At 34.1% G+C, this 14,542-nt stretch overlaps 2 protein-coding genes across 3 annotated transcripts; one reads left to right on the top strand and one right to left on the bottom strand.

Moving 5' to 3' along the window:
* Positions 3,821–10,317, top strand: LOC105168770 (isochorismate synthase, chloroplastic). Its single transcript, XM_011088916.2, has 15 exons — positions 3,821–4,134; positions 4,246–4,437; positions 6,138–6,391; positions 6,526–6,760; positions 6,856–7,002; positions 7,118–7,189; positions 7,293–7,361; positions 7,571–7,689; positions 7,804–7,861; positions 7,988–8,098; positions 8,236–8,320; positions 8,426–8,523; positions 8,832–8,924; positions 9,463–9,533; positions 10,052–10,317. Exons 1-14 carry the CDS (start codon positions 4,006–4,008, stop codon positions 9,523–9,525), a joined length of 1,725 nt encoding a protein of 574 aa, XP_011087218.1. The 5' UTR covers positions 3,821–4,005; the 3' UTR covers positions 9,526–9,533; positions 10,052–10,317.
* On the bottom strand, positions 10,997–13,290 carry LOC105168769 (probable pectate lyase P59). 2 transcript variants are annotated; one of them, XM_011088915.2, is made up of 4 exons: positions 12,960–13,290; positions 12,189–12,840; positions 11,573–11,815; positions 10,997–11,468 (listed from the first exon to the last, which is right to left on the bottom strand). In XM_011088915.2, the coding sequence occupies exons 1-4, from the start codon at positions 13,148–13,150 to the stop codon at positions 11,244–11,246; spliced, it is 1,311 nt and encodes a 436-aa protein (XP_011087217.1). In that variant the 5' UTR covers positions 13,151–13,290; the 3' UTR covers positions 10,997–11,243. The 2 variants fall into 2 exon arrangements, with proteins under 2 accessions (XP_011087217.1, XP_020551821.1); XM_020696162.1 differs by having other exon boundaries at positions 12,189–12,835; positions 12,960–13,137.

Genomic DNA, 14,542 nt, shown 5'->3' with positions numbered 1-14,542 from the left:
CAAACCACAATAGCAAAGGTGAGGAGTCGTAAATACAATCAAAAGACTAAACGACACATCCAAGTTAGACTGAAGTCTATAAGGGCATTAGTGTCAGACAGAGTAATAGGCATTGACTTTGTGGGAACAAAGGACAATGTGGCTGATCCTTTGACGAAAGGATTGAATCTGTCACAAGTTCATAAGTCCAGATTGGGGATGGGACTGAAAACCCATGAGTGACATATCTACGACGGCAACCCAACCTTTTGAGTGGAGATCCCACAAAGAAGGTTCAATGTGGTATCAACAAGTCGTAAGGGTATGTCGGAGCACCAAATAGACTGATACTTTGTATCTGGAGTCTGTCCCCTGAAATTCTGGAAGGTGCTGCTACTGCTAGTATAGTAAGAGTCTAACTCTGAATGGGGTCAAGTCTTATGAGACGAGATGCTAGCAGTGCATCCCTGGAGACGCCCAACTAAATGAATGTCGTTGTTTGGCCGCAACTAAGGAATTGGGTTATTCCTGAAAGCATTCATGAACAGGATCAGGACACATGGCCTAAGTGTCAACCCTAAAGATCAACACAAAGCTGGTGGCTTGTTGTTACTGACATACGTTGTCACACTTACAGGCTTAAATTCAAGGCTTAGTTCCATTTGACCTGGTGATAACTGATGTCAGATAACTTAGACAGTGGTTCAAACCGGAAGGTACCATTGTTGAAAGCAAGTCATGGAAACTTGAGATCAAATCCATGAATTTGTGGGGGATTGTTGAGGTTTTTCAAAAGTTGTTTTGAAATTCAAAGATTTGAATGAGTTTCATTTCATTACTGATGCAGCTGTTTCAAATTTTTTTTTAATTAGGTTTGATTGCAATTCTGCCGTTAGTGGAGGTTTAATATGTTGTAACCTTCAAAATTGATTTGAAGGTCATTAAGGCCATGAATTTCAGCATTCATTTTTGGAGGAATCAGCCTCTATATAAAGCTGAATTTTCTGCATTTGAAAATACAACAAACAATCCTCAATTTCCCCTCTATTCACTCTCGTGTGCCCTCTTTTTGCTTAGGCATTCATATACTCAAATTTTGGTATTTGAGTCTCTTGTTTCGATAAGTTTCTGAGTGTTGTTCGAGGTGTTCTTCGGTATAGTGCTAAAACCGAACAACTGTAACCATCTTATCCTGGGAGAAATTACGTTGCACCCGGTGCACTGCTGATACGGGGCGTATATTTTCTTCAAGGCAAGCAGCTATTCTGCGATTTGGTTAAGTTAATGACTTTAATTGGATTGAGAATTGTTACGATACAATTCTCGTTGTAAGTTTTCTATTTAAATTTCTTGTCGTAAATAGCGTTTCTGATTGCTTTATATTATCTGTTCCAACGTGGCTTTACTGCTTTTGATTTCTTAAATCCGATTGTACTATTTCAAAACGTCGTTTCGATTACTTGAAACCAAATAATTTTCCAACAATACTTTCGCATCATTTTTTCTACTTATAACTATTACTTCCAAACGCTTCTAACGGTAAGAAGAAAATTTATTATTGCTTATGAATTAAAAATTTTGTAAATAATTATTATTAATTATAGTTAAAGAAAATCCAACGCAAAACTTATGTTATCCACCAAAAAAACTACTTTTGCAATGGATCAATATTTTTGTTATAGCTTTTTAACCATGACAAATGCTTCAGACATACTCGCAAAAACGAAAAATTGCAATTTATGTCCTATCACATGCCCTTCCGTTAACAATTTAATGAAAATAGGTAATGAGACCTAAATTGCAACTTTTTTAGACTTGTGAGACTTAATCTGTGTCGTAGTTCAATTGGACCAAAATCGCAAATGAGTAAGTTATGGGATGTAATCAACTCGTTAAATTGACGTTAAAATTAGAAGCGTATTTATAATTTTTTAAACAATCAAAAGATATTTGTGAATTACAAATTTTAAGAAATTTGATTGTATTTTACCATTTTTAATTGGCTAAAACAACTAACACCATATTTAATTTAGAATAAATAACTTTCTTTATGGGTTAAACCAACTAATGCATTGCAAATACTTTAAAAAAAATAATGATATAAAAATATACACACACAAAAAATAATTATTTTGTTGAAATCAAAATTTTATTTAGAGAGGGAAGAATAGAGACGGAGAAATCATTTTGGTATAAATTAGGCGGACATGTATATTACTTGAAAATAACCCAACTTTTAAAATATTAATAAATCCTATAACTAGCATGTGAAATTGGGCCAATTGGACATGAGCCATATAAATATTTTTTATAGAAGGTCACAACTCCATTTCCTATTTCTCATTTGCCAACTCCGGGAAAAATTGCAATTTTACATCTAATAATTTACTCATTTGTAATTTTGGTTCCATTGTTTTACGACTTAGCAAATTTAGTCCCACAAGTCAAAAAAATTACAATTTACATCCCATTATCCATTTCTGTTAAATTGTTAACGGAAGGAGCATTGCACACGCTTCTTCCATTAACAATTGGTAATGAGAGATAAATTGCAAATTTTTTGGACTTATGAAAATAAATTTGCTGAGTCGTAAAATAATGAAATCAAAATTCAAAAAAGAATAAATTATGAGATGTAAATTATAATTTTCTCCTCGTAAAAATCATGATCAACGATCGTTATATAGTCGTGATAAATAATTATTTATTATAAATATTTGTATTTATTATGATAATTAAATATTAAATTATTTCTAGTATAATTTCTTATAGTTTAATAATTTATCCATCCTTTTAAATAAAATATTTAAAAAAGTATAAACTTTTACCAAACACGCGTAGAGGAGTATCTCCAACATGGATGATATATTTTTCTGGACGGCATCTCAATCAACATTTCGTTGCAGCCTGTCCAAGAGGCCCGCTGTCCATACACGTGATCATGTGGAATCATTATCAGCTCATTAACATTTATACGTCACATTATTTTTCTTTTAATTTCAGATTCTTATATTTATATGTATTTTTATTTATTTATTTACACACGCCCTATAGCAATGGCTGCTCCAATTTTAAGCCCCAACTGCAGGAAAAATCTGCCACTCGAGTTGAATTCTTTATATAGTAGTCATGTGATGCATCCGTTTACTAACATAATAATGTCAGATAGTAATAATTAATTTAAGGGTTAATTATATTTAAATATAATATTACAATAAAAATTTGATTATTCTCTACACTATAAATCACTATGATTAAAAATTATAATAAATCAATAATATATCTACTTGGGTAAGACCAAACTGATGTGAAAACTTAAACTTTGACCACGCTTAATCAATGTTTGCTATGATTTTATCTATGACCAAAATATTCGCTACAGTTTTTAGTTGTAACAAATGTTTTTGGCCTCTCTTGCAAAAACAACAGTTAATAGCGGGCAACCGTGGTTAGTTAGTCCTTGTAATGATTTTTTAGCTTTAACCAAGGTAATTAACCATAGTAAAAAAATTATATTTCTTCTAATGTATATATAAATTCAAAAGGATGTAATTGTAGTAAGGTATTGTTCCACAATTATTCTCATTGGATTAAAAGTAGCATTTGATGAATGAAAAAACTAACCATATTGTCAATAATTTATACAGAACGCTGATCAATGAGGCGTAATATTAGAAGTTAATGTATTTTTTTTTTAATATGGTTAATATTTTCCCTCAAAATTCTAATAAAATGTACAGATGTAAATAGAGGGTGCAAATGTAATTTCAAAAGCATCATAGGAGAAAGTACAATTTTATATTTTCAAAGCGGGTCTAAGTGTAATTAACTCACTCTTAATTTAAACAAAAAAATTATGACTCAATAATGTATAATTCTTATTCAGTGAGCCCTCAATCATGAAACTTAAATATTTGTTGAATGATGGACTTGACCGGAGGCTGATTTGTGTATAAATACACCAAGCTCCTTGCTTAATAATTGCCCACAACTTTGCAAAAAAGCACACACACAATTGAGTATAACATGGCTGCTGCGGGCATTGTTTCTAAGTGCTGCACAGGCCGTTTCATGGACATGGAGTCCATGAGATGTTCTTTCTCATCATCATCCCCAACTGCAATTGCAAAACAATCACTTAGTTTCTCGAATCATGTAAGAAACTGATGATGATATTCGTATGTTTCTCGTAATTATAAATGTAGAAATTGTGTAAGGCCTACTGATCTATATATGCTGATCTACATACTGCATTTTATGGCGTAGAAATATCAAGAACTCAGTTCTCTGTCCATGAATGGATGTGGAGGTGACCCTAGAGCTCCTCTTGGCACCATAGAAACACGAACGTTTCCCGTCGCTCCGACGCCCGCGTCAGCTGCCGACCGTCTCAACTCCGCCATCTTTGACTTGAAGGACAATCCTCCTCCGTTCGACTCCGGGATTATCCGTCTTCAGGTATGTGTGTTTTGACTTGATGACGTTGCGATGGTGTTATGTCAACAGGTTCATGAATTCCTAGGAACTAGGCAGTTTGAATCTTCTATTTTAAAATTATGAGTTGCCCGCTGTCTCTAGTGGTTCTTCCGAGCATTTACAAAAGAATAGTAACGTGAGATGAACAGTAAAAGAAAAAAAATTGTGAAAAGAAACAAAGGTAAAGCCAAAGATAGAAGCTATCGAGGAAGTGATTGAGAAAAAATTAATTGTAATTGGTGGTTTAATAAAAATATTAAAATTTCTATTATGTACAAATTTTTTTTTTAAGAGAATGAATGAATTAAAGAAAAATTTGAATTTTCAAAAGTTGGCATGACAAATATTTTATAATAGTATAGATTTTTTATTTTATCACTATAAAAAAATAAATTACTTTTTACTTTATAAATTACGACGGTTTAAAAATTATGGCAATCAATATTATCTACCACAAAATTATAAAATGAAAACTTAAATTTTGACCATTGATAATTAACATTTACTGTGATTTCAACTATGACCAAAATATTTGGCATGATTTTTAGTTGTGGCTAATGTTTTGACATCACTTGCAGAAATAATATCTAGTAGTCATTGCACATTAATAGTTAATTGATACTGTTTTTTTACCTTTTAATTATGACAATTAACCATGAGAAAATATATTATATTTTATACAAACAAGTTATATGCATTTTAAAATTCCTTGCATATGTACATACATATGTATATATATAACACAATTATATACATGACGTAATATAATTAACAAACATCCAAAATATGCATATTTTGGAGAAACGACAAGCCGTAGCAAGGGACAGGAGTTTAGTTTTTTTCTTTCTATTTTATAAATAAAAGAAGCAATAATTATATCTTAATATATCTAATATAACAAAATTAAAATAAGGATGGACTTAAATAATATTGCCAAAATAATGATCATTAGACATAAATTTCATTATTCAGAGTCGCGATAATTAATTGCCGTTCTAATAAAATGTGTATTATATAGTCCGAAACTTTGGAAAAGAATATTTCATAATCTTGTCTCATGAGTAGTTGGAGTGTCGGGCAAGGGGATATAATTAACTAATTATTATATTATTTTAAATTTGAAGACAACAATTATGTTCCTTTGATTAATTGAAATTTCACAGCGAAGAGAACAACCCATTTCGGATGACAACTCACCATTTTAATTTTTTGCCCAGTTGGAGTCGTTATTGCGACTCAAGTTTTGTTTTTGTTTTTTGTCTTTTTATTAATTATTATTTAATAATATGAATGAAATATTATTTAATATTTAATAATTATTTTAAAATTTTAAATTATAATTTTGTAATTATTGTTTAGTAATATATTAAAAAATTATAATAAGTAAGTATTGAATGAATGTTTGATTAATTTTTTAGTAGTTAATACGTATATATTATTGTGGAATTGAAACACGTAGAATAAAATAAAATAGTATTTATAAAAATCTTGAAAATAGATAAAAGTTAATTGGATAGTGTTTGGGAGAAAAAAATATTTATAATATAAGCTTAATTTTCTTTAAAAAAATATATAAACTTAATTAATTAAAAACCATTTTATCACTTTGCTGATTTTCGTTGTTGGAGTTAGCTATGAACGAAGTACATACTAAAGGGAATGGGTATGGGTTTGTAAATTAGGTGCCCATCCAGCAGCACATAGAGGCACTTGACTGGCTAAGTTCCCAGACCCAAAACCTTCTTCCCCGTTGCTATTTCTCCGGCCGCGATTCCAGCTTTGTTCCACGCATTGATCATCCCAACGGCAACGGCAATGGCCACGCTTCTTCTCATCATCAGCAAGATAAACTTATCAGTGTTGCTGGATTGGGTTCTGCAGTCTTCTTTCGCGATCTCAATCCCTTTTCTTTGGACGATTGGCGTTCCATCAGAAGGTAAATGCATGCACCCCCCCAAGCAACTTCTTCTTAGGATATAAATTACTCTCACACATACATATCAAATGCACGTATGTTTCTGATCTTATGTTTATGAGTCCTAACTGTGCTTATGTAATTTTCTTGGAAAGGTTCTTATCTAAAAGGTGTCCGTTGATTCGTGCATACGGTGCAATCCGGTTTGACGCAAGGGCTGATATTGCCCCTGAGTGGAGGGGTTTCGGTTCTTTTTATTTCATGGTTCCTCAGGTGGAGTTCAATGAGTTTGAAGGAAGTTCAATGATCTCTGCAACTGTTGCGTGGGACAATCGCCTGTCGATGACGTATGAAGAAGCAATGGCCGCGCTTGAGGCCACAATGTGGAAGGTCTAACTTTCATTTTCCTCTTCATTGTTTAGGGTTGATTATCAAAACTTCATCTCTTTGTCTTGCTGTCTCAATCCCTACACATTATGTTTCAGATTTCATCTGATATCCGGGGATCAACTGACAACGCCCATCGTGCAGTTGTACTCCACCAAGCTCATGTTCCCGATCAACCTTCTTGGCATTCATCTATTAAGCAAGCTTTAGACTTGATAAGGCGAAAAAATTCACCACTAGTTAAGGTCGAACATTAAACATGTCAAACTTTTTTAGCATGTACCATAAAGCTTCTTTCTTTCGTCTCACATTTCTCTATTTCACTCTGTTTTGGATGCATGTATTTTTCTTGAAAAACAGGTTGTTCTTGCACGTAGCAGCCGAATGGCAACAGTAGAGATTGATCCTTTAGAATGGCTGGGATGTTTACAGGTGTTCTTTTTGGTTCAGAATTGGCTTTTTACACATCATGTATAAGAATTATATATATACAGAATAAGGTGATTGATTTGTATGCAATGCTTAATCCTTGTAGGCTGAAGGGGATAAAGCTTATCAATTTTGTCTTCAACCTTCTGACTCACCTGCATTCATTGGGAACACTGTGAGTAATATTTACTATCTTATTTGTTCTGAAAGTTAGCCACAATAGTTAGTCATATACAAGGACATATTACATTCAAAATCTGAACATTTCAGAAAGGTTTCAACCTATTCAACCAAAATTTCATTTTTTCTTAGACTTTTACTAAATATTGTGATGCCAAGGTTTAATAATCCTTCTCTTTCATGTACCCATTGATGCTTGAGTAGCCAGAGCGACTATTTTACCGAAACTGGCTCAAGGTTTCCAGCGAGGCTTTGGCTGCAACACGAGCTAGAGGTGCAACGGAGTCTCTAGATCTACAGATAGGAAATGATTTACTTTCCAGGTTAACTGTCGCTCTCTTCTGGACTGAACTAAGTTTTTAACGTTCTTTTGGTGATCATTTGAATGTGTTGAACTTAACTTTAATCCGAGGTATTATTTTCAAATTCTTCTGCAGCCCCAAAGATGACCACGAATTTTCCGTAGTGAGGGAGACTGTTAGAACAAAACTCGAGGCAAGCCAAACTTATATGCTCTGCAGTGCAGATCAACAACATATCTAAGTGAATGATCACTTATTGTTCTATTTCATTTGTGAAATTTAAATAACAAGATTGTTTGTTTGCCGATCATGTATTTAGGCTGTTTGCTCAAGCACATTAGTCGAACCATACAAAGCTCTACGCAAACTTCCACGGGTTCAACATCTCTATTCACAACTGACAGGCACACTGCGGAAAGAAGATGATGAGGTATATATACTTGCTAACTCGAGGCCTAATCATGTACTGCTATCGCATAAGATCGTTATTTAAGATCTTGCATATTCAAAGAAAATTACATTTTCCACATCTAAAATATGAACTTCTGATTATTTGCCTATTTTCAGTTCAAGATTTTGTCTTGTCTTCATCCCACTCCAGCTGTTTGTGGGTATCCTATGGAAGAGGCACGGACATTAATATCAGAAATCGGTATGCATATTGCTAAGTACATTTGCATTCGAAGCAATAGCTTGGTTCTTGTTAAGATATTAATATTAAATCATCCTCCTCTCTAACATTTAAACTTTTATGCAGAAACGTTTGACCGAGGAATGTATGCTGGTCCTGTGGGATGGTTTGGTGGTGCTGAGAGTGAATTTGCTGTGGGAATAAGATCAGCACTGGTTGGTAAGGTAAGTATAGCTGATAAGCCTCTATTTATTGACTATACATCCATGTACGAGGGGCAGATATAGACACATCAACAAAAAAAATAATTATACGATGTAGATACAGCGGATACAACAACAACAAAAATGCATGTATCTAGGGAAATTAAGTGAATTTATTTTTCCTAATTTTTCATAAAATAGTAGAAGAGACATCTTATTATTTCAGCCTGAAAGTGCATGATTATCTTGTTAATAATATTTCAGTACATTATTCTGGAGAACTACATTGATGAAATGAGTACATATTGACGTTTATTATATGTCTACAGGGTGTTGGAGCATTGCTCTATGCTGGAACAGGCATAGTGGAAGGCAGTGATCCGGCACTGGAATGGAAGGAATTGGAGCTAAAGACCTCACAGGTTTCTGTTTGATTGCTTTTACTGTATCTAATAAATCAATGGAAAATTGTAATTTTGGTTTCATAATTACAAAGGATGGTAGTTCTTTGTCTTGCTGGAATCCAATTTGGCCATTACAAGACCTGCAAATTGTTTTTCGAAAAAGAATTAGAACATTAAAGACAAGATATGCTGAAAATTGCAAATATAGCCGGAATGTGGCATGTGAGTCTCCCGTGAGCTCTAAAATTGGGGATTCTAGCCACGCTCTATGAGGTGCACATGCCACTTTCCAGAGTATTTATAATTTTTGGCAGGTCTTTTGTCCTTAATGTATTAATTCTTTTAAATTACAAGGCTAATCGCCAACAGATTCCCACAGGACAAAATCTGCCATTAGTTAAATAAGCAAAACTAAAAAATTTTCCGCAAATTATTACACCATACATGTTTTATCATTCATGATACAGCGGGCATTTTTCTTTTTTCTCGTAAACTGTAAACTGTAAACTGATCCTATACGCCGCCTCTGAACTTTTTCCTTTGTGGCATTCTGTAGTTCACAAAATTGATGAAATTTGAGGCGCCTCGTTTGCCGATGATGGAAAGAATTGAACAGTAAATCAACAGGTGAGTGGCTTTGAGCATCTCAAGGGAAAATAACAATTTTCGCCTCATATCTTAGTGTCATTATACTTTTCAACCCCTTATTAGAATTATCATTAATATTTCATAAATTATAAAAATTAATTTAGTCCCAATTTGTCATATTCCGTTAGTGTTTTGATGGAAAAGAGCACATGGTCCTTAACTCTTTGGTCTTCTGAATAAAGACACGGCGTTCTCTACCAAAATACTAACGGAATCTGATGCATTGATAAGAATCCTGTAATTAACGGGACGTAAAGTATACTTGCCCTATAAAATGGGACGAAAAATACAATTTTCCCAGCATCGATGCCTCCACTATTTTTTATTTATATGGAAATCATTATTTATTTTTTCTTTGTTTACTTATTATTTTCCCTTTGATGCCATAACAATGATGAATTTTGCTTCTAGCATCTGATATATTGGTTGCGTCAAAGGGAAAGATGTTAGTGCTGAATGAATTGAATTTATTTTCTGCAACTTGTTTTTGATGACAGATTATCAAAGTAATATTAAAGAGACGATCATGGTGGCGACGAATTATTGACTTGCAATGAAATTAAATCAGCTGCATCCCTTCTTTCTTTATACGTTGATTATGCTTGAAAAGTTGTACATAAACGCATATGTAGAGAAGACTATCGCAGGAGAAAGGTGTCCTAAGAGCCAATGCTCTGTATAGTCTTCCTTTGTATCAAACACAGTAATTTATGGTATGGCAATAAAGGAGCAAATTTAATGAATATACCAATTATTATTATTATTGTGATTATAATTATTGTATTATATATTCAGCCAGCTTTTTTCTATTTTGCATTTTATGTTGATGTGCAAAGCAATCTATAAATGACGGCAAGTTAAAAATCATGATAAAATCAATACTATTAGCCGTAGTTAAACAAAATCAAAGTATAAACTTAAATTTTTAACACAATTGATCAATATTCACTATGATTTTTAGTCATAGTCGAAACACCCATGTCTCTACACTTGCAGAAGCAACGACTAGCTGTTGTAAAGTCGTAATTGATTTGTATGTCTTGAATTTTTTTATTATATTAATTAATTGTAGTTGAAAATTATATTTTTTTCTAGTGAGCAGTTGAGAATACAGAATCCAGACATATAATCATTATATTAATAAATTTGAGGTTGGAGTACATATCTCTTTGTTCTTGTTGAAATCAGAGTCAGCTCCTTCCTCCACACCAGCTTCTTCTTCTTCTTCTTCTTCTTCGGACTCTGTTTCTGCAACCTGAATGTTCTCGCACTTGTGTATATAATAAAGTCGCACTTTGTATGTTTACGTGTCTTCCTACTGGAGCTTAGTTAGCAGCTGACGTGGCTATTAGTTCGTTAATCTGTCAGATTAGTTAAACAGTTTTCTTCTTCCTCTTGCCGCCTTCTGTATCAGTATTTAACAAGAATTCTGTAACAGTTCATTCTTGATATGCGAAGAATCATTTTTTATTTCTCTCATTTTGCATTGCACCAGCACTTCCTTTCTCTATACAGTTGTGAACATGGATTTTATATCAGAATTTATCAGTTGTCATACCCAACATTCAACTAAGAAACTAAATTGAGGGGAGTACTGTAGGAGCAGAACGAATTTCCCGACTATTTCCACCAATTTCTACTTGGAAAAACTAAGGTATCTCGAACACCAGTTCATATATAGTTCTGCTGCTAACAGGGCTTTCCCGGAATGCAATTTAGGGGGCCTGCAAATTGAGAGAGTTTACTTGCAAACCCGCCTGGTTTCGGGGTTACCATGTCAGGGCCTTTTGCAAACTTGTGATGAGCAACATCTCCTGATTGCACGAAAAATGCTCCATTGTTCATAACATCTCCCTCTGATTTCCATACCCAATTCTTCCATACGCTCTCCGTTGCATAATCTCTCTTGGTCACCTACAACACCACGAAGTAGACAACTAATTAATGAAAATACAATTCTTGAATGGAAACAGGCTCGATATCTAGATCACACACACAAATGATGCATATATATATACCTCTTTGGCAAATGGATTGTCGGGAGCAACGAAGCGGTTGCCCTGGCTAAGTATGGTCGGTTGCTGGCTTCCGCCGATGGCATACATCTGCCAACGAGTGTAGTCGTTGTTGACAATGTGCACGAAACCCCATCTCACCCGGGGCATCCTTTGGATTAGACCCTTGCCAAAGTGATTGAAAGCTACTGTTATTTGCATTATGTGGTCCTCTGATCTGCTATCACTTGCTCCAAACAACAATACCTGCACTTGCATCTAGCATTTGTCAATGCCTGGTCAACACAAACGTCGTAGTTAACGACTGTTTATGAAAAGAAACAATATTTGGAAAGTTTATAAGGGAAATCCACTTTTTTGTACTTTCAGTTTCAATTTTCAGTATTTTCAAGATTTCTTTTTTCTTTTCTAGATTCATTCTTTGTATGTTAGTGTTAAACAGGATAATAATTTAATATTTAGTATCTAACATATGTTAAATGTTTATTTTCCTAAATTGCATTGATATTTTAGTGTGAATGATATTTATTAGTATATATGTCATACTAAAAAAAATGAAAATGAAAGCAAGCAAATGTCTATTTACTTCACTTAATTAGCAAAAAGATGAAATTATTACGTCATTATGGTGCGCGAAATGGCAGTTGGAGATGGTGATGGCTGTGGAAGCTTCAATAGCGTCAATGAGGCCATCGTCACATCTAGAAAGAGAAACATGATCAATCCAAATATTCGTGGAGCCAAAGAGTGAAATTCCATCTCCATCGCTTCTCGTACGAAAACCGTAGTGTGTAGCCGAATCCCTAATCATACCTCCATTTCCGGTCTTAATGTCATGGACCCGAATATTGTGAATGATGACGTTGTGTATATATTGTAGGGTTATGCCAGCACCGTTAGCAATGTGCACCTGCGCTCCACGCCCATCTATTGTCTTATTGCTTGTCATTATAAGCTCTTCAGATAATCTAATGTTCATATTATTTTTAAATATGATCCAAAGTGGCTCCGGCTGGATCACAGCATGCCGTAAAGTTCCCTTCTTAGGGCTAACTAGATCACTGTCCGAGGGGTCGGTCACCACGTACATCTTCCCAGCCTTGCCTCCAGTCGTGTGGCGGCCAAACCCTAGAGCACAATCCACCAATTTCTTCCGATTATTAGCCCAATTCGGTTGGCACCTCCAACACTGATCAATAGGGTTTGTAGCTAGGCATGAACCCTTGTACTTACTTAAGCCTCTCCTTTGGTTATTGCTACCTTCCACTGATCTTCATATATTGATCAAAATTGACGTTTTTAGAAGTGATAATATACGAAAAATTCGAGGGATTTCAACTCATAAACATGTTGGACAATATGTAAATACACAATAAAGAAATCAACTTACTTATGAACATTCTCGTTAAGATGATCTAGGACTTCTCCAGGATTAGGTTGATAGGCCTGGCGAGCGGCTTTCTTTGCTGCTTCTCTGCGCTCCTGCCAGACGGCATCGTGAACACCGATATTACCCGCCACTGTGGTGAAAACCACAAAAAGAGAAATCAAGAAAACTAAGCTATGCCTAATGGAATCCATTCTTTATTAAAGGAATGGAATTGTTTTTTTTTTTTTCTGGTTTTTTTATATATATATATTTTTTATTTTTCACCTACTATGTACAAACTAGCTAGGTGTATGTAATAACATGGTGTGAACTGTTAACACTGGAGACTTACCAACTTATAAATACATGAATCCGGTAAATAAAAAGAGCGAAATACCACAAGATTAATGCAATATCTAGACAATGAGAAGGAGAGAAGGTAGGAGGAAAAAAGGTGGGGAATGATTATAGTTTTCTTGTTTTATGTCTTAGGAGGGAAATGTGGAGAATGCATGGTTTGAAGTCTATATACATATATACTGTTCTACCACTTGGGCATTACCTATACTAATATAGAAAAAAAAAAAAAAAAACATTCACTTACAAATGATGGTTTGTGTTACTGCGATGCCAATATTTTTACAGTGTCGATAATGCGTCTAAGTTGTTTTTTTTTTCTTTCTGTTTTTTTAATTTGATGTGTTAGTTTATATATTTTCTTATTATGGTGTACCCCAAAATATTTTGTGACACTGATATTTTTGTAAACAAAGTACTTAGATGCCAAGTTAATTTTGTTTGATATTTGCAAACTTCTCAATTGAAGAAGAAGAATAGTGCCTCCATTCTCAAATCAATATGGAGAAAAACTAGTATTCATTCAATATCAAGAAGAAAAATACAATGGAGAAGGGATGGGGACGTCGAAAAGCCTCCCCACCTTCGGGTGTTTATTTAAAAAAAAAAAAAAAGAAGAAGAAAAATACAATGGAAGCTAGTGTATAAATACGAGAGAAAGGGTCTAGCTAACAAACTAATAACTAACCAAATCTAGGAATAACAGAAAAATCCTAACAAATAGATTAATAATACAGAAAAGGACAAAAGAGCAAAACTGTATAAAAAAGACAAAAAGGAGGTAGCTAGTGACCTACTGGACGAGGTCATAAGCGACCTAAAGAACAGCGATGCGACCTAGCGACCTACTGTCCGAGGACGTAAGCAACCTGAAGAGCAGCGACGCGACCTCGAGATCGAACTAGCAACCTCAAGGACTTGCACAATCTTTACAATATTAATAAAAATGTGATCAACTATCATCTACCTTGCGTTTACGGAATGATCTTACAAAATTGTATTAAAAAATATAAAAATGTAATAAGTTGTCTGGAAAAATTGTAATTTGGCCCATAATTATAAGGGGTGGCATTAATTTTAGTCCTCCATAAATTTAATTTGATAATTAAGCCCTGTAACTTAAAGAATTGCCACATTGAGGACAAACTTCATTAGAACTTGCGGTTTGGCTTGAACTTAGGGCTCACATGAGGGGCAAATGTCAAATTCTAACCAAATTCTGATGGATTTCGTCTTCTAGTTGTCCT

This window comes from Sesamum indicum, linkage group LG8, assembly GCF_000512975.1.
Source record: "Sesamum indicum cultivar Zhongzhi No. 13 linkage group LG8, S_indicum_v1.0, whole genome shotgun sequence".
Classification (NCBI taxonomy): Eukaryota; Viridiplantae; Streptophyta; class Magnoliopsida; order Lamiales; family Pedaliaceae; genus Sesamum; species Sesamum indicum.
The sequence above is the reverse complement of the archived record's forward strand: the minus strand, read 5'-3'. Positions and strand labels throughout refer to the sequence as shown.

Excerpts from the sequence above, each read along its gene's own strand:
- LOC105168769 (XM_011088915.2), bottom strand. The coding sequence starts at position 13,150 with ATGGATTCCATTAGGCATAGCTTAGTTTTCTTGATTTCTCTTTTTGTG. Across the intron at positions 12,841-12,959 it reads CTTAACGAGAATGTTCATAA|ATCAGTGGAAGGTAGCAATA; the intron begins GTAAGTTGATTT and ends CAATATATGAAG. Across the intron at positions 11,469-11,572 it reads ACAATCCATTTGCCAAAGAG|GTGACCAAGAGAGATTATGC; the intron begins GTATATATATAT and ends GTGGTGTTGTAG.
- LOC105168770 (XM_011088916.2), top strand. The coding sequence starts at position 4,006 with ATGGCTGCTGCGGGCATTGTTTCTAAGTGCTGCACAGGCCGTTTCATG. Across the intron at positions 7,003-7,117 it reads AAAATTCACCACTAGTTAAG|GTTGTTCTTGCACGTAGCAG; the intron begins GTCGAACATTAA and ends CTTGAAAAACAG. Across the intron at positions 7,190-7,292 it reads AATGGCTGGGATGTTTACAG|GCTGAAGGGGATAAAGCTTA; the intron begins GTGTTCTTTTTG and ends TAATCCTTGTAG.